At 45.8% G+C, this 18,831-nt stretch overlaps 6 protein-coding genes across 6 annotated transcripts; 4 read left to right on the top strand and 2 right to left on the bottom strand.

The window, feature by feature from the left end:
• Positions 1-340: 340 nt before the first annotated feature.
• On the top strand, positions 341-1,604 carry L199_002795 (uncharacterized protein; the record flags this gene model as incomplete). Its single annotated transcript, XM_064888534.1, has 3 exons — positions 341-892; positions 978-1,155; positions 1,231-1,604. The coding sequence occupies 3 exons, from the start codon at positions 341-343 to the stop codon at positions 1,602-1,604; spliced, it is 1,104 nt and encodes a 367-aa protein (XP_064744606.1).
• Positions 1,605-2,065: 461 nt separating this feature from the next.
• On the top strand, positions 2,066-5,499 carry L199_002796 (uncharacterized protein; the record flags this gene model as incomplete). Its single annotated transcript, XM_064888535.1, has 10 exons — positions 2,066-2,170; positions 2,231-2,278; positions 2,346-2,853; positions 2,912-3,154; positions 3,227-3,306; positions 3,366-3,620; positions 3,703-3,861; positions 3,918-4,259; positions 4,320-4,509; positions 4,571-5,499. 10 exons carry the CDS (start codon positions 2,066-2,068, stop codon positions 5,497-5,499), a joined length of 2,859 nt encoding a protein of 952 aa, XP_064744607.1.
• A 1,162-nt stretch (positions 5,500-6,661) lies between these two features.
• On the top strand, positions 6,662-9,416 carry L199_002797 (uncharacterized protein; the record flags this gene model as incomplete). The annotated part of the gene is made up of 3 exons (XM_064888536.1): positions 6,662-7,062; positions 7,162-8,742; positions 8,816-9,416. 3 exons carry the CDS (start codon positions 6,662-6,664, stop codon positions 9,414-9,416), a joined length of 2,583 nt encoding a protein of 860 aa, XP_064744608.1.
• A 459-nt stretch (positions 9,417-9,875) lies between these two features.
• On the bottom strand, positions 9,876-12,005 carry L199_002798 (uncharacterized protein; the record flags this gene model as incomplete). The annotated part of the gene is made up of 8 exons (XM_064888537.1): positions 9,876-9,988; positions 10,295-10,474; positions 10,539-11,104; positions 11,186-11,337; positions 11,396-11,658; positions 11,719-11,774; positions 11,843-11,889; positions 11,958-12,005. The coding sequence occupies 8 exons, from the start codon at positions 12,003-12,005 to the stop codon at positions 9,876-9,878; spliced, it is 1,425 nt and encodes a 474-aa protein (XP_064744609.1).
• An 841-nt stretch (positions 12,006-12,846) lies between these two features.
• On the bottom strand, positions 12,847-14,475 carry L199_002799 (transaldolase; the record flags this gene model as incomplete). Its single annotated transcript, XM_064888538.1, has 9 exons — positions 12,847-13,048; positions 13,113-13,247; positions 13,303-13,391; positions 13,465-13,552; positions 13,612-13,750; positions 13,851-13,975; positions 14,097-14,171; positions 14,255-14,344; positions 14,447-14,475. 9 exons carry the CDS (start codon positions 14,473-14,475, stop codon positions 12,847-12,849), a joined length of 972 nt encoding a protein of 323 aa, XP_064744610.1.
• Positions 14,476-16,667: 2,192 nt separating this feature from the next.
• Positions 16,668-18,812, top strand: L199_002800 (uncharacterized protein; the record flags this gene model as incomplete). Its single annotated transcript, XM_064888539.1, has 3 exons — positions 16,668-16,746; positions 16,811-18,121; positions 18,190-18,812. The coding sequence occupies 3 exons, from the start codon at positions 16,668-16,670 to the stop codon at positions 18,810-18,812; spliced, it is 2,013 nt and encodes a 670-aa protein (XP_064744611.1).
• Positions 18,813-18,831: the final 19 nt, after the last annotated feature.

The following is an 18,831-nucleotide window of genomic DNA, read 5'->3' on the forward strand; positions in this document are numbered from 1 at the left end:
GGATCACCCCCTCCTGGGACCATCCATTAAAAGGTTCAGGTGGTGAAAGGATGACATCACATTGTCCTTTTATTGTTTCTTTTCATCCACTCCGCCTCATCTGGACTACTCGATAGATCAGTGCTATAAAAACGGATCGACCTACGATATCGGATTGATTGCATGTTAATCATTTCATTCGTTCGATAGGTACAATCTTTCAGCCCGGAAAGGCCATACAAATTATATCTCTGATATTTATAGAAATCTTCAGTTATAACCGCGAATCATCAACGTCTCCTTCTCAGAGTTCCAACCATTATCCTATTCTGATTCTACGCTAAGCATAGACACCATCAACATGTTGTACTTGGCTGCTTTATTACCTTTCCTGGCGTTATCCGCCCCGGTTCTAGCTAAACCCCTACCTTCCGGCGAGGAATCAGCTGCAAGCTTAACAGAGAGCACCGCAGCCTCAACGGTAGCTTCGGGGTACCCTAGCTCAATAGCTGCTGAGACTTTGACTGAAAGCGCATCAAGCTCCGAGCCATCATCGTCATCACCATCTTCAGTAGTAGCCGTCGATACTTCTACTGGATCCGAGAATGGTACTACGGCCACATCGACCGCTGCTGATGCTGCGCAATCAACTATCGATATCTACAGCCACGAGACTGTTCATAATGTCCAGATTCAAGCTTATAGAGATACAAAGTGTCTTTCTCCCGATCCACGAGAGGAACTCAAAGCGGGAGCACCGGTAGATCTGTACCCTTGTGTCAACTCCGAAGATTCCTCGAAGAATGCTAGAGCATGGGATGTTGTTCCAGGTGAAGGTGCTTTGGTATTGAGCGGGACGAATTTCGCTTTGGATGCTGGAGGCGTCAACGCCTCTGCCAACTCTTCTTTGGTTGTGAGTATGATTTACTCCCACGTGAGACTCAGAGAAAGGTCGTCCTGACCATCAAGAGTAACCTTGTTTCTGCTTTGTGATGTAGCTCAAAGAATCTCAAAATTGTGAACCCCTTCAAGCGTGGTATGTGACCAATGATGCTAGGATCGCCATTGCAGGTCAAGGTCTGTGCTTGACAGAAGACAAAGATACGGATGGTTCTGGACCTGATGAAGATAAGGGTATCATCTTGTTCGATTGCAGCGATGAAAATACTGATCAAAGTGGGTTGTGCAACTTATCTTCTCCACTCCTCTACTGCCTATCAACTTTTGCTAATGATATGACCCAATCCGTAGTGTTCTTCACTATTAACAAGGATAACCAAGACTTGATACCGATCGCTCCGCCCAATGCCAATTACACAGCTATAGACGGATCTTCTACCTCTTCTGCCGCTTCTGGATCTGGTATCGCGGCTGTACAGACTGATCTTACTACCTCAGCCGGCTCTGAATCTACATCGGTAGTCTCCACTACCTCCGAGTCGGCTGTCAGCGCCAGTGAAGCTACCACTACCTCCGGATCAGCCACAAGCGATGAAGTCACGAGTGTCTCGGCTTCTTCCTCAGAAGCTATTAGTAGCTCTGAGTCAGTCAGTGAAAGTGCATCCACTTCACTTCCCACTGCAAGTATCGAATCAACCGAAGTTGCCTCCAGCACCGCAGCGTAAGAAATCCAACATCAATCTGATGCCACTTTCCCTTCTCCTTGACCATTTCCCTATACCCAGCGCTATGTAACCATATCACAGATAGATTTGACAACTGCAAGAGTAGGACCTGATACCTCTATCCATAGACTTGTAGCTCTATAGATCTAATTCTGTCAGATATCGTATACCTGATGCATCACCTTATACCTTCTGATGTTATGGCCAAACAGGTGAAATGATGACGTGGAAGATGAACAAAGGAATCGATCACTACAGTGATATCATGCACGTACCAACCTCGTTCGTTACTTTACAAAGCATAATAATGTCCGCTTCGACTCATGCATTATTCGTAGACACCACTTGATCTCACTGCGACAGGCTGATTATCAGCAGAAGTTACACTCGGAGAAGCAAATAGGGGCTGAGGAGGATTCGATACATCATCGTTTCCTTCCCCCATAATCGCTTTCTTGCTCATGCTACGAATTCGTTCGATATGGATTACCGTCTTACTTCACTTACCTGTGATATGGTGTATGATAAATTCTAAGAGGGAAGAATTAAGAGATGAAACTGCTTCGGTATGTTAGCTTGCCCATGTACAAAGCTTACGGCTGCAATTCAGCTAACATCTAGTGTAGCTGTTCAAGCATGGTTATGAAGGATATATGAAATATGCTTATCCCGCTGTGAGTGCAGTTAACAGAACCTTTTTGCCATGTCCATCTCATGTATTCCTCTCTGCAATATTACCAGGACGAACTGCGGCCGCTTTCCTGTGGACCATTACATCGTGACCCCGACCCGAACAACATCGGAATCAACGATATCCACGCCAACGTCTCAATGACACTCCTAGATGTTCTATCTTCACTTCCCGTAATCTACCCTACCGCATTCCCCAAAGCTGTCCAACTAGTAGCAGAAAAGGTATCGTTCGATCAAGATGTAAAAGTACAGGTATTTGAAATGACCATCAGAGCTTTGGGAGCATTATTATCAACTTATCAAACTTTGGATGATCTACCGGATGATCCTGCTCAGCAATATGTAGCATTAGGACTGAACGAAGAGAACTCGTCTTCTTTCTTGAGCTGGACGAAGAAGGATACGATAGATGTGAAGCAGTACAAAGGAAGGATATTGGAATTAGCATACGATCTGGGTAAAAGGTTATTACCCGCTTTCCAACCTGTCACTGGTATACCGTATGCCAGGGTGAATTTACGGTACGGTCTGTTGAAGGGCGAAAGCATCGAAACGTGTGAGTCGTGTAAACCTTATCGATGTGAGTTGAGCTGGGACTGAAGGGTTATGGCAAGGTACCGCAGGAGCAGGGAGTTTGCTCCTTGAATTTGCACTGTTATCCCGTCTAACGGGCGATGATCGATTCGAATCTCTCGCACATAAAGCATATCTTGCTTTGTGGAATCGGAGGTCTACGCAGAACCTACTGGGTAATACGATTGGAACCCACGGACATTGGTTGGCACCTGGTATGAGTGGCGTAGGAGCTGGGATGGATAGCTTCTTCGAGTATGGATTGAAAGCTGGAATAATGCTTGGTAAGTGACCAGCTCAACAATCGAGTACCCTTATTGGTCTAGAAATACTAATGGTTTACGACGGGGAAGTAGATGAAGATACGTATACCGATATATTCTTCGATTCTTATGCTGCTATCCAGACTTACATACGGACGAATGATGGGTTTATCGTGAGTTGTTTATGGCCTGGAATTTTTCATAACAGCTCATAGCCTGGGATATACACCAGTATCGACCTATTCAAACTAGACTCTTACAACCTGCCAGTCCATCGACCATTGATTCCTTGTCAGCGTTCTTGCCTGCCATGCAAGTCTTAGCTGGGGATATCGAATCGGCAATTAAATCGCATCTTGTCTTCTGGAATCTGTGGAGAAAACACAATTCTATGCCGGAATCATGGTTATGGCAAGAAAGGAAGATTGAATGGACAGGATATCCAGGTAGACCCGAGTTCATAGAATCAACTTATTACCTTTATCAGGTATGTCTTGGCTCCTTCGACCGGTGATGCCCTATCGCCTTCCTTCTTGAGATGTGTGGAAAACTTAGTTCCCTTCGTATAGGCTACGAAAGACCCTTTCTATTTGAGAGTAGGCGAGAAAATTTTACGTGATCTGAAGACACGGACGAAGACTAGATGTGGTTTCGCAACGCTTAAGAACGTTATGACTGGGGAGCAGGAAGATAGGATGGAGAGCTTTATGCTATCTGAATCACTCAAAGTGAGCTTTCTTTCTTTCTTCTCGCATCGGCCTTCAGCCAATGATCAGTCTCGTAGTACCTCTATTTCCTTTTCGCCGATGAACCTTTCCCAAATTCCAATACAGTCTTTACCACTGAGGGTCATCCTCTCCGAATACCAAAAAATCTCTTGCGATCGCCTTCCAATCCTCGACGGGCTATGCGTAAAGGTGAAAACCCTACTTGTCCAGTCTATCAACCTTTTAGTGTCGGAGGTTCGTACACACAAGGAATCGCTCTAGGTATCGAAGGTAGGGAAGACTACGATTATGCTCGATCATTGATATATGGCTTGAATGGTACGGGGATGGAGATCGAAGATGGAAGGAGAATATGGTATGATGGAGGTATATGTAAAATACCAGTCGAGTCGAAATTCGTGAGCATCATCCAATCTGACATTGCTCGTCGTCGATGTCGAAGCTAATTGTTCTTATAGGCATTCGAAATCGTGTTGTCCCCTCTCAATGTCACCGATCCTTCTGCCGTACCGCCCGAAGATCCATCTCCCGGGCCGAGCAAAGTGGAACAAGATCTTGCTACTGGTGATTACCTCATTAGCGATATTGAAGGTCTGAGATTGGGGGTAAGATGGAGGTTCGACGGTAAAGGATATGATGTAGTGAATAGTGAGTAACATAGCATTTCACACGAGTATAGAGCATAAGATCTGATGGGCCTTTTATTCAGTTGGTCCACACCGTATACGACAGGGTCAGAACGTGATTGTGCAAGATCCGGCGATGTGTGGCCATCTTCCCATCCCCTCATCCCCGCCAGTCAACTCCGCCAGTCCTCCGGAATTGACACTACGCTTCATATCGTATCCACCTTCTACCGCTTTCACTAGCATGACTGACTCGGCAACGGAAGGCCAGATACTGTTACATGCCATAGGCGCCACGGCTACGTTCGGAATCGATTTTGTGCCCGCCACTGGAACCGATTACTCGTCCACTAATCCAGCTTGGAGAATTGGTGATCAGCCCGTACGACTAGTCATTCCACCCAGAATCGATGATGACCTATATCAAGGATGCTCGAAGATTTCCTTAGAGTCTCTTGGCATCAACCCAGATACTTCGGAACCTTTCGTCTTGATGGTGTCCCGAGGGGGATGTACGTTCTTTGAGAAGTTGGAAGTCACGAAAGATCTCGGTGCGATAGGGGTGTTAGTGATTGGTTATGCACCTTTGGAAGAGGGCGAGGCTGTTCCACCTGAAAGAGAATATGAACGCGAACGAGGATTTGAAGAGGGTTTGATCAGACCTTCAGCGGAGTATGAAGAATCTCATCCGAAATATCAACATGTCAAAGACGTAGGGATGATATATACCGAATGGGTCATAGGTGAAGTCCTGCGAAGATTAGTAGAGATTGAACAGAACGTCATCGGAATTGAGATTCTGAATATCGACGGACAAAATGATGGATCAACACTGGCGAATGGGTCAGAAGAAGCCATGAATTTCTTGTCATCATCGAAGTTTCACGAGGAGAAGAACAAGGATACGTTGATAAATCAAGGATATTTGATGGTTGGTGGATGGCCAATAATGAATCTTAGAGTCATTGATAGTGATAACAAACACATATTCACAGGTGGTAAACCACCATAGCGTTCATTTGCATTGATACATTAATAGATGATCCAACGATGTATAGTATCGATATGACGTTCTTGCACCTTGAGTACGGTATGGTATGTAGAACAGGTCTTCCGTCGGCGACGGCTTGCTTGTTCCCAACTTCCTGTTAAGATAGTTGGATGTCACTGGTGACGGGCGAGAAATGTCCCGGTTCCTTAATTGTCTCACCGGCGGAAACGCCGACAAGGGATTGAATGTGGTCATTGATTATTCCGGGCGCCGACTGACTCCTTCTCTCGCTCAGTCTTGCTTCTATCTCTGGATCACCTGCAGGGAGGGTCTATGTCAGTCGGTATGTAAGAGGTGATTGAAGGTATCCTTTGATCCTCTGGGACTCGTTTATTGGATCAGACCACAAGAAACGAATGGATATTTGGTACGATCGTGCAATCGGGGCTAAACATGCTCAGATTGGTGTAGTGGCCCAGTGCCTGATTTTCCGATTGGGAGGGATTGAGGGGGATTTCCTCTGATCTGGTGCCACTTTGATTCATTCCTCAATTTCTGATTTGTGAAAACCTATGACGGTAACCTGTTGCTTAAAAATGCACTAAAAACAAGAATAAAAAACAGAAATTCCTGAATTCCCCCCTCTTTCACTCTCTCTCTATTTCTCTTTTCACCATCAAAAAGCTTCCGACTCGACCATCTCTTTGCATAGAATACCTATACACTACTTATACACACAAATCATCTTCGAACGACTGGAGCCCTCACAGTGGTAACAAGGACAGAAGAAACCAGAGGACGGTCCACAGGAATAGTAGAATAGAATAGATATTGGAACTGACTGTCACTCTGAAAAGGCAGATCTAGGCTGAGGGATTCGAAGCGATCTAAGCTTGGAGTGTGTACTTTGATGCTTTGATCCCAGTAACAAAGTCCAATACCAATACAACAATAATACGCATTATCAAGTACAATACCAGCACAGGCCATCGTTATCTATCACGCACAGATCATCAATCAACCGTGTCATACATAATCAATCGTACATCATCGAATATCGCATTTCACCGTTGACCGTCCCATCCATTTCAGTGTTGTCATCAACCTAATTGTACTTCAACATCACTTGACCGAAACACCTATAAGACGATATCCTTCCGGATGATCCTCTCTTCCAAAGATAATGTCATATAATTCTACTTCCGACCCCACTCCGCTTGTCGCTATCGCTACTCCTTCTTATCCACAACTCGGCCAACCGGTCTCCGGCGTCTCGACTAACTCCACGCTGCCCAATGGTTCAACTCCCATTTCGGACACAGGTCACTACTCGTCGAACATGTTCTATCCCACCGCTGCCAGTCAGCCTGGAACGAATTGGTCATCGGCATATATCACCAACTCGCAGAATGCATGGATGAATTGGTCAACCGCTCCTCCACCTCCTTCAACAGAACCCATCTATAATGCTTCCGGGAATACCACCTCGTACGGAAGTACTTCCAGCTATCCAGATCCAAGGCCGGACATGAACCATAAAGCGAATGAACATATATATGGAGAGCTTGAAGGTAGAAAGTTCGAGTGAGTGATACTCCTTCATCTAACTCACCTTTGCTGCTGAATCATCAATCAAGCGAAAGTCTTTACAATGCTGATGACCATTGGATCACCGCTTTCTAGTACCGCGTTTGCAGCACCAGCCATCAATCTCGGAACGGGAGACAGATTCTCTCAATTGCTTGAAGCTAAAATGTCATTGATGAATGGAAATTCGGGAGCGAGTACACCTGTCAACAATGTGGTCGAGGCCGGGGGAAGTAGCGGTCCAATGACGGAAGCTCAGTATCCGTCTTACGACTATCCGATGCAGCAATTCCCCGCCCAACCACAGAATCCTTATCAGCCCGTATCAGATCCATCGGGTTCTTCTCTCAACCCTTCGCCAAATGGATATCTCACTCCAAGTAGATACTCAACAATGATCATACCCCCACCATCTACCAACTTATCGAATCCTTTCAACGCTGACCTGGGCGTCAGCTCAAATGCCCTTGAGACATCGCAGACCCAGAATCAAATTATGACGCAGCCTCAATTCATGCCTGACAGCAACAAATACTACTATCCTCCACCACCCCCACCTCAAGGTGACATACCGGAACCGTCTACCGTGACATCTCCTCGATCAACCTTGACTAATTTCTTGTCCCATCAACCGAATATGAACCACCAATATCAAGAAGTTCCTCCTTATATCAATCGATTACCTCTCTTAGATCCATTGTCCATTGAGAAGCGTCTGGCAGATTGGTCACAAGTCCACATACAACCTGATCTGGTCGCACCACTACCCGCTTCAGTACAAAAGTACAAGCGACGGACCAGTCCTCCTGTCGTGGGAGGTGGCCCAAGATACGAAAAACCCTCGACTTCCAACACATCAACCGATTACTTTCAACAGTATCCACCGGCTTTCCCTCAGTCTTCAGCCCACACGCAGGCCCATTCTCAAGCATCCTCTGCTCAGCAGACTTTTAACCCTTCGCCCTCGGTTAATCATTTGCAAGCTTCTCTCTCCTCGTCGACACAAATCTCCATACCGTCCTCGACTTCTCCCACGGTGATCCCTGATGCAGTTGACCAGAGCCAATCTCAGCCGCAAGGAACACCCACGGTCACAGGATGGACCTCCTCTCAACATTTACCTTCAACCTCACAATCCATCCCTCCTCCCTCAACGGCTCCACAGGAAGAAGCATTACCACCGCTTCTGAAAATACGAGTTAAAGATACCGCTTCGGCTTTACCTCCTCCACCTGAAAATCTAGAATTAGAACCGATATTGGAATGGACATCCACTCAACCTGCTCTTATACCCAAAAGGCCAGCTCAACCTAAAGATGTGAGTGGATCCACCATTCAAAAAGGGAAAAAATTCTCGTTCAAAACTTCGGTCAGTAGAGCTGATCTGGGCATGGGTTTGGGTTCGGCTACAAAGGGTCATTCGCATAGAAAAGTAAACGAGAAGGAGGTATCGCAAAATAAGGGAGCAATAAGTCGCATTATAGAGGATCATACGAGTAAATCCGAAGAGAAGGAGACCAAGAAGGGATCAGGGAAGAGGAAAAGGAAATCATCCGTACATGTGGAAGAGCAAAAAGAAGAGGATGCCGAATCCAAGAACCAGTCGGTCAAGGTAACGAAACCACCTATAGAAAAGACTATCATAGCTTGTAACAACTGTCGTGCGAAGAAATTGAAGTGAGTCGGCTTTCTCTTGTGAACTTGTTTAAGATAAGATCCCATGGCTGACAGATTACTGTGCCTGTAACAGATGTAACGGAGAGAAACCGAAATGTTTCCATTGTCATCGACGAGGTGAAGAGACCTGCGTGTATGAAGCCATCCTCCGACGTCGAGGTCCAGGTAAACATAATAAGGAGAAGAAACCTAAATCCAAATCCAAGCAGAAATCAACTCGGAACGCCGAAGATGATTCGAACTCTGATTCTGAATCAGGGTCAACCTCAGAGGATGAGAATGAAACTTCAATGCTGGCGAAGAAATCAAAAAGCAATTCAGTCTCGTTATCGAAATCGAAATCTTCTTCTTCTATAGGGGCTGATATGAAAGAGAGTGAGGATTCACATTTTGAGTCTTTCGGATTAGGTGGAGGAGGATCTATAGGAAGGATCGATACGAGGAGGTTGAAAGAGGACGAAATACAGAATATGAGTTATATCTTGGATCCTCAAAACGACTTTAACAGAACCAATGGTTATGATGATCGAGAACTGCCGTTGACGAATCAAGGTCAAGGTCAAGGGAATCTTGCGATGGGTTTCGGAGCGGGTCTGAATATCGTTGACGATGGTGGGACGCAACATCTTGGTGGGATTGGGAGTAGGTTCGTGATGAGTACTGCTAGGGAATGAGGGCTTGACTCCTAGTTTAATGTCATCCGTCATCTCTGAAGGACTTCCACGCCACGGTAAACTTCTTGTCATATCGGGGTTATTTCGTATATCCTGTGTAGTCTTATCTTCATTGCATTTGTTTCAATCATTTGTATCACTATCATATTGTTGATATCATCTATACTTGACTGTGATGACTTTATATCATCGGAAATGATAATCATGTATCATATTGATCATTTACATCATCGACATCATAATCGGTACGAGGTTATTCGCGGCAGAGCAAAAGAAATCCAACATCCTACTCATATGCTGATAGGTCCTCAGCCATCAGCGACACGGTCCAATGGCCTCCTCAACGGGGGAAATGCTGCACGTGCTATTATATTGCATTATTCAATGATCATGAGAGCAAACCGACCAACTACATGCGGCAACCGATTTCCTTCTTCCATTATTATAGCTTAGCGATGATTACTGTACATTAGGTTGACTATCCGTTTTCTTGCCAGATTGCATATCCTGAATGGCTTTGATCATCCTTCCTCCTAATTTGGTTGCTTCTTCGAATCGCGGTGAGAAAAAGTCTATTCAAGAAGGAAAGTGTTATATCACGATCAGTATCATGTCAGATGGCACGCGCAGAAGATTGGAAGCACAGGGGGATGGATTACAGGAAGACGAACCGCAGGTGGGAAGAGAGCGGCATGCGGCAAATAAGAGATTGGAGATGCCGAGGGGGCCGGTTGGGAGGCATGAAGAGGGGAAGGCGTGAGAAGAGGAAAGAGAAAAGAAAGGAGGAAACAGAGAGGAAGGCAGGCAAGGAGGGCGATGCAAAGACGAAAATGTACGAAACGAGATGACCCAAACTCCTCCAAAATTGAGGCACTCACTCGACGTCTCCTCGAACCTCCTCTTGTACAGATCAAAGTTTCCAAAACTGACACATTCGCTCCATCCTCTTGCCGCTACCACGAACTCGATATCATCAGGTCGATGTATGCGATCGGCTAGACCGGCTTGGATAGCTGAGGATAGTAAGGTCGGAGATCTGAAAAGATATTCTGCAACACCTGTAGATTTGAGGTGCATCAGTCTTGCTTGTTATCCCATATAAGTGGTCTAAAAAACACTCACCAATCCAAAGCATGAAGACCGGTGTTCCAGCTACCGCCAAATGTTCGTAAGGTCTTATACCCAATTTCGACCAACAATCCACCATCGCCAACAGACTCAAATGGGAATTTGGACTAGAGCTCTGACTCTGACTCTGATTCTGATTCTGATTCTGCTGTTCGGTAGATCTTGAACCGAGACTAAACTGATTCAAGATATCTTCACTTAACAAGATCGGATCCCGTATCTGTTCTTCACCCTTTGAATTCGAATTCGGCGAAGAAGAGGGTATAGGAGGTTCTTCATTTCTCTTCCAACCGAACACTTTCTCTCTAGATTCCCAAACTCTATCTGATAATTCCTTTTCACGATTCTCCACCATCAACTTGAATAGCTCCGTTACCGATTTGGCATATTGTTGGATTTGAATTTGAGCAGATGGGTTGAGCATTGCCAATCCAGCGTAGACGTGCCATTTGGCAGCATAGATACGTAAGGTGATATTGACCTTGACTACCTCTACTCCGGAGACGTATCGAGCTGTTTCCCAGGGATAGGAGGCAGAGTGGTTCCATGCTGTTCCCATACTATGCAAAGAGGACGAGTTGATCAGCTTTAATTTCAAATCAGGATATAGATGTGAGCTGATCAGAGTTTCATCTACTCACCTTAAGAAGGCAGCATGAGTTACCGCCTGAGTATTTGCAGTGACCGAATCATGTTCTTCGTAACTCAAATGAACATATCTACTCTTGAATGACCTGAACACATCTTCTACCATCTTCACATTTGATTCTGGACCACGATGATGTATTATAATCTACATCGTTCATAGAATCAGCTTCAGAATTATCACTGCAACTTCGTAGCTGACTTACCAAAGGTTGACCCTCGGTTGTGACTGTTGGACCATGTAAACTATGTACACTGGTTATACCGACATCTTCAGGAAGGTACTTCTCGAACGCCTCTTTCTCCGGTGCTTTCACACTTGTCTGACCAGCTACGACCGCCCCTATCTTTGTAGAAGGTCCGTACTCCTTTACTACCGAGGTCATAGCTGCCGCCTCAACCGAGTAGATGATGAAGTCGGATATTCGTGAGACTGCATGTCCGTTTGGTAAGGGTATTATACCGGTTCCTATATGCATGTAAATCCTGTGTCAGATCGAGAATTGGGTGTTGGACATCAACGACCCACCCTCTAACTCCCTCTTCAACGACTCGAATGATTCCGGTTTGTCACAAACGTAAATGCTGCACAGGTATTATACTTCAGTCCGTTGTTTGACACTGTATGTAAGGTGCAAGAACACTCGACTCACGTCTCGATGCCACCAGCTTTCAGTCGCTTGGCATACATCCTACCCATCTGGACGTGTATGCTTGATCAGCGTCATACCCATACAGCCTCCCATCGTCATGGCTAGATCAACTCACATCACCCATTCCTATTATCCCTACAATGGGTTGGTTTTTGTCGGACATGATGAGTGGTGGACGTGGGCGTGGGCGTGGGCGTTCTGTTCTATCGGATGTTTACTGAGAGAGACAAGGAGCGCCTATCTGATCTCCTTTTGATATGTATGTACTGGTGTCGAGAGAGTCGAGTACTGAAGGACAAGTACAAGTAAGTGGTGGTGGTGGTGGTGGTAGTTGTCGGTTATTTGATTGAGCATTCATGCATTCTGACTTTTCCACTCGGTTATCGATTAACTCGAAAAACCAGACAGTCTTGGACAGATTTGGTTCCGCTCATTCAACATCGTCCAACTTGCTACTCTTGAGTTAGTTGCTTCGACGCACGGCTCATTGGTGTTCACCTGATAAAGAAATTTCATGGCAGATATTCGAAGGGTTCAAGTAGCCCCTCATAGTCAGTGCATGTGTGGCTGATTGATCACGTTGCAGGTACATGTTACGTGTACAATAAATCGGTGCCCTGTCGACTATCTCCACGATTGTTCCCTGTCAGGCGTATCTCATATGGTAGAGCTGGTTCAGACTGAGACCTGGTGCCCGAGAGTCGTGCTATACTCCCCACCAAGGGTTGGAGACGGCTTGGGCGGTTGGCCGATGAGATGATCGAATGAGAAATTCAAGTACACAAGTTTCTGGGCAAGAGTACCTCAAATAATGCCCTCTCACGGGGAGTTCTTTTTGCTTTACAGTACGCAATGAATAGTCTCGTCCGGATGACCATTGGTAGGTTGACGCATTCTTAGTACAAAAGTCAAAAGAAATGCATACTATGATTCTTGGTCTTTTTGATTACACATAACAGCATCCATTCCGTTCGACTACCACTTACTCAACTACGACAAGATACTTATTGGAGTTTAGCTTTAAGGAGGTCTTTGAGGGTTTGACCATCCTTGGCGAATCCTCTGATACCTTCGTGGAGCTTCTCGAAAGCCATTTGGTCTTCGAACAAGGCCCATCTGAATTTAGCTTCGTCGTCAAGGTATGAGACCTTGTCGATAGGAGCGGAGTCGGCATCTTTGGCATCGAGCTTCTTGGGGACGGCGTCGCTTCAAAATAAGTATGATTAGTATATCGTGTATTGGGTGAATGATCTAAGTGAAGATTGCTCACTTGGATTTGGCCAATTCGTCTAAGAGTTTAGGAGCGATGGTCAAGTAATCACAACCGGCAAGAGCAGTGATTTCACCAATGTTTCTGAAAGAAGCACCCATGACGATGGTCTTGTATCCGTGTTGCTTGTAGTAGCTACAGACATATGATCAGCATCTCAAAGCTCTGTGTATGAAGGATGAAAACTCACTTGAAAATCTTTTGGACGGACTTGACTCCAGGGTCGGTGTCAGCGGTGTAGTTGGTGTCGGGGTTGGCCTTCTTGTACCAATCGAGGATCTAAAAGGTTTCATCTGGATCAGTACACCGTCTGTTGACAAGAGGACGAGAGAGGCGGTGAATGTCGACTTACTCGGCCAACGAAGGGCGAGATGAGGGTGACACCAGCCTCAGCACAGGCGACAGCTTGGCCGAAACCGAAGAGGAGAGTCAAGTTACAGCTGAGCAATGATAACAAGGTCAGTTCATAATGCCTAGAGGGAAATCAGCTGATACTCACTGGATACCTTCCTCCTCGAGCTTCTTGGCGGCTTGAATACCTTCATAAGTGGAAGCAATCTTGATCAAGACTCTGTCCTTGGAGATACCTTGCTCCTTGTAGAGATCGATGATTTGGTGGGCTTTGTTGATAGTGGCTTCTGTAAACGGCAAAAGTGAAACATTGCATTAGCAATAATCCCCCACTGAGGGGGAGAGAAGTGTGTTGAGTGAAAGAAATGACAGGTTGACTCCACTTACGGGTGTCGAAAGAGAATTTAGCATCAACTTCGGTTGAGACTCTACCGGGGATGATCTTGAGGATCTCGGAACCGAATTCGACGAGGAGTCGATCAAGGGCGTTCTCGGCTTGGACTTCGAGCTCACTGTGCGGGGGAAAAGCGAACATCAGCTGGTCTGTTGAGGTTAACCTGATGGTTGTTGAAAGGCTGGACCATTCCTTTGAAGTGCGGGATGTTGAAGAGGGACAGAGAACAAGCAACTTACCCTCCCTTCTTCTTAGCGTACTCGACAGCAGGGTCGATGAGCTTAGCGTATTTCTCGAGCTTGGTGGCGGCGAGACTACAATGTTAGAATACATCGAGTCAGCAATAATGGGATTTTGTTGAAGCCACGAGCTTATGGCAACGGGAGTGTGAGCTCACATCAATGAAGGGTTGGTGGTAGCATCTTGGGGCTTGAAAGCGTCGATGGAACCGAAGTCTCCAGTGTCAGATACGACGACGGTACCGGTACTATGTTGATCAACCCACGGAGAGGCGAAAAAGTCAGCTTTGTCTGGTAGATGGAACGTGAGAGAACGTTCGTTGACCGGTATGAGAACTTATCATACTCACGCTTTGAGGGCGTCAAGAGCGTTGGTCATTTTGTATGTTTTGGTCTTTGGTGTGAGTATGTGGATGTACTTTTGGATAGATGAGATGGAAGTTGAAAGAGAAAGAAAAAGTTGGAATATGAAATGATAAATAAGAGAGTTAACGTATATAATTGGGGATAGGTGGATCTCACCAGAGAATGACGGAACTCCTCGCGATACCCTAAGTAAGATATGACGACGGAGTTAACGGTCCGACCTGTATAATATGTGGCATTATTTTCACATTATCCTTCCACCCTCTTACAACCGCCATTGATCTCACGGTAAGCAGACGTATAACCACATCTCATGCATCCAAATGAAACATACCAGCATGTGTATGAGTAGATCAAACTCATGCGTATCTGGGATGACCCAGCGTGTCGTGAGAGATGACAGTTGACAAGGGCACCAATGTAAACACGTATACTGCATGTTCCAACGACAAGTGAGCTCCTCCGAGAATTTGACTTCATGTTGGACTGTCTAGATGCCATCTCTAAGCTACGATGTGGGACCAGTGTTCTTGTCTGTCCTATTCATAGATCCTCTCGCTATTCTGAAGGATGAGACCACAAAAGTACTCGACATATCTCCTTGAATAATTTGAACGGAAACCACTGATCCGAGGGTGGCAATATGAAATGAAAACGGCGAGTAACAAGGAAATGACTCTTATGTCCGTTTCACTGCCACGTGGCCAATCCGTTCCAGGCCCGCCAAGGGGGATTGAGGTACCAAAATGAAGATCATTGCTTAACTTCATACCACTACGATTTGAGCAGTATTTCAACCTCGATAGATGTTGATAACGACCTCTCTTGCAAGAGGAGCAAGATCCCGTCACTAGCATGGCATAGATGTCATCACCCATGTATGCACTTGTCACACTTGCACAGCTGGACTCGCATGCATTCGCATGACATCAACATTCCTACCAACTGATTCAACATATCATCCGCCACAAACAAGTGTTGGTGTATGAGTGTGTTGTTTATTTGACCCTGAACAATTGAGGATTAACCCGTCTGATACAGTGGCGTTTCACCCAATTGGCCACAAGGAGAGAGGAAGGGAGATGTTTTCGATTTTGGGGTGACCGAGTGGAAAGAGTAAACAAAGCACGACAGAGCGGAACAAAAAGGTACATGAGCACAATAGATGGTTTTTTTAGGGTCCTCATTAAAACACTAACGCAGAGAAGCACCGAGAGCAAAACAAAACACATCAAACATCCTCCTCCTCTGCACATTCTACCATGCAGTGAGCAGTGACAGAGAGAAGGTATCGATGGATGGGATGATGGAGATGCAACTCTTGATACTACAGCATGAGAAGTTTTCATCATCCTTTTCAACGTCCATAAACTAACTCATTCTTTCGTAAGTCCTACAATTCACCTCTACGCTTGGATCGACATTGTCAAACATCACATACATCACCACAGCAACGACAACAGCAACAACAGCTCAAGGAGGAAATCGCGGCACGCACTTAGCGTATAACAATAAACACTTGACGCTCAGCTCGCTTTGATCCCCTCAGTCTCTCTTTATCAACTACCCACCATCATTCATATCAACACATTCATTCTCGACCTAGGTGATATCAACAATCACATCACATCATCCCCAGTAGTCTCCTCTCCATCAATTCGACATTTTTCGCCAGACGATCAACTTAGTCAACAGGACGGCACTCATCTCGTCATTCCCCTCCTCTTCCTTTGTCTATCATTCAACGTTCAATATTCAACAAAAGTCACTCCTTTGATTTGCAAGACCAATTAAAAAAGCATTAAGTATAAAACCACAGTGAAAAAAGGATTTCTGGAAATCCGTATATCAGTCCCGTTGAAGGATAGAATACAAGTAGATTGGTGTTAGTCTCAATCCCACTGTTTGTCCCGCCCAGTTGCATTGGTAAGTTTCATGTCTCACTCTGTTGACAGGGTTCCATACCTTACCTCTCAGCCACAAGAGGTTCATCATCTTCCTCATCCTCATCGTTTATTGCACTTTCTGTCACTGAGAGTCATTCATACGATACCCTTCGTCGTCGAAACTACACCCAAGATCATTGAGCTGACGAGTTGTATCGCCTTTTCCCTTCTCGACCACGCAACGCACCTACCCCCTCACCCCTCATAGCCTCATTCAACGAGCACACCCACACACTCTTACACTCTTTCAACACTCACAATGGGTATCCCATCTTTTGCCGGCCGAGTAGGACTCGCTGGCGGTCATTCTCATTCTATCAGGTCTCACGAGAAGCGAGGTAAGTCATAGAGATTTCATCATACCTTATTCGCAGTAGATCTGAGCTGACGATATCATCACAGCTTGTAACCTCGCCAACGGTGATCTTTACGTCTATCCCAAATCGAACGATACAGTCGATGCCACCAAAGATGTTACCTTCAAATGGGATACATCATGTGCCATCTCTTCCTCTCAAATCACATTGAGTCTCTACGGATCAGGAGGAGTAATCAAACAATGGGGAAACAAGGATTTCTCAGCTGGACAATTGACTGTCACCTTTCAACCTAAATGGTGGAACGACACCGAGACCGCTCAATTGCAAATGAACATTGTAGAGAGTGATACGGAGTCTTGGATGTCCAGTACACCTGCTGGTCCAGTATTCACCGTCAACTACCCCGCTTCAGCAATGTTCTCAACTACCACCAACAACGGTCAAGTGATCACTTCCACCGCTGCTGCTGCTGCCACCCAATCCAAAGATGCAGTCTTCGAAGATGTATCAAGTACCAACACCTCTGACAAATCCGGTATCTCCAAAGGAGCAATCGCAGCTGCTGTTATCGTCCCCCTGTTGGTCGTTGCGGTATTGATAGCTGTCGCAGTCAAGTTCTGGAGAAACAGGGAGAACGAAAAGAGGAAGAGATGGTCTCAAGCTTTATCTACTCATTCAAATCTCGAATGGGAGAAAGGTGCCTTACCAGGAGAAAAACCTCGATCTATCCTTGGCAGACCCTCGATGGGTGGTAGACCTTCTATGAGCGGTGATCGACCTAGACCAAGTATGTCAACTTACGGTGGATCCGGTCGACCCTCATCTTCAGTCTATGCTGTCGAGAACAACATGGCTGGTGCAGGTATCCATCAGTTCCAACGACCTGATCTCGCTTCTTTACGAACCCACTCTGCCGATAATGTCAATCGAAGCTCGCTCGCCATGCCAGATGGAAACGTTAGACAATCCAGAATCTCCTTTGCCGAATCTGCTCGACCAGATAGAAGATCGAGATTATCCTTCGGAGGAGATATCAGACCCAACGTCCACTCGGGTGTATTCAAGAATCCCGGTGCTTCCAGATCTGCTCACGAACTCAATTCTACACCTACTAACAGACGATCAGCCGCTTACGCTACTGGTTCTGCGATTGAGGATGACGACGAGATCCAAATCTCTCCATCGCAATTACAAGGTCCCCATGGATTCGATCAAACTGATATGAAGAGGGTAGGAAAGGGAACTAGAACCGGTAGAAGAAGTTTCATGTCTTTAGGTGGTGGTGATAAACGAAGAGAATCTTCTGCTTCTGCTTTATCTGTCGATGATTTCAAATCTGCTGCTAGTGCTAGAGGTAGTGTTGATGAATTGAGAGATATGGAAGCTGTTATGCGTGGGTATTTTTCTTCTCCTCAATCAGTGATCATCATCATAAGCTAACTTGTATTTGTTTTTATCCAGTCATGAGACGATCGATGATCTCTCAAGCTTCTCAGCGATCACCTAACCCAGCAATGGACAACAACGAAATTGAAGCTCTCGACAATGTTCCATCTGTACCTATGGCACCTTCCGCTCCCTCACCCATCGCCGGTTCATCTACTGTAGCCTACGGTCCCGACCAGATGCTTGCTGTCTATGCTGCCCGAGGAAAAGTAGCCGGTGGGGCGCCATCAACACCCACCTTTGGCACTGCCCCTTTATCCCAAAACGTCGCTCAACCTAAACCAACTGCTTCGAGACAAAATAGTGGAATGAGATTGTTAACTTCGTTAGGTGGAAAGAAGAACTCTGAAGATTCCACAAGCTCAGGCGCCGCTGCTGGCTCTATGCCATCTCCCTCTGCGCCTGCTCCAGGAGATATGCGATCATTCGTTCACCTCAATAACGGTACGGTCTCTTCTGCCGTTATTGATGCTCTCCCCGCACCTGGACCTAGAGGAGTCACCAGTCCAACTGGTGAAAGACCCACCACAGGGTTGACTGCGCCTTCTACCAAGACCAGGGCGAGCGGTATGAGCGACGGAAGTAGGTATAGTCAGAATGGTGAAGAGGCAGAAGAAGATATTGGAGAAGCTCAATAATTAAATAAAACCAAACCAA

Source organism: Kwoniella botswanensis, chromosome 1, assembly GCF_036426115.1.
Source record: "Kwoniella botswanensis chromosome 1, complete sequence".
Taxonomy (NCBI): Eukaryota; Fungi; Basidiomycota; class Tremellomycetes; order Tremellales; family Cryptococcaceae; genus Kwoniella; species Kwoniella botswanensis.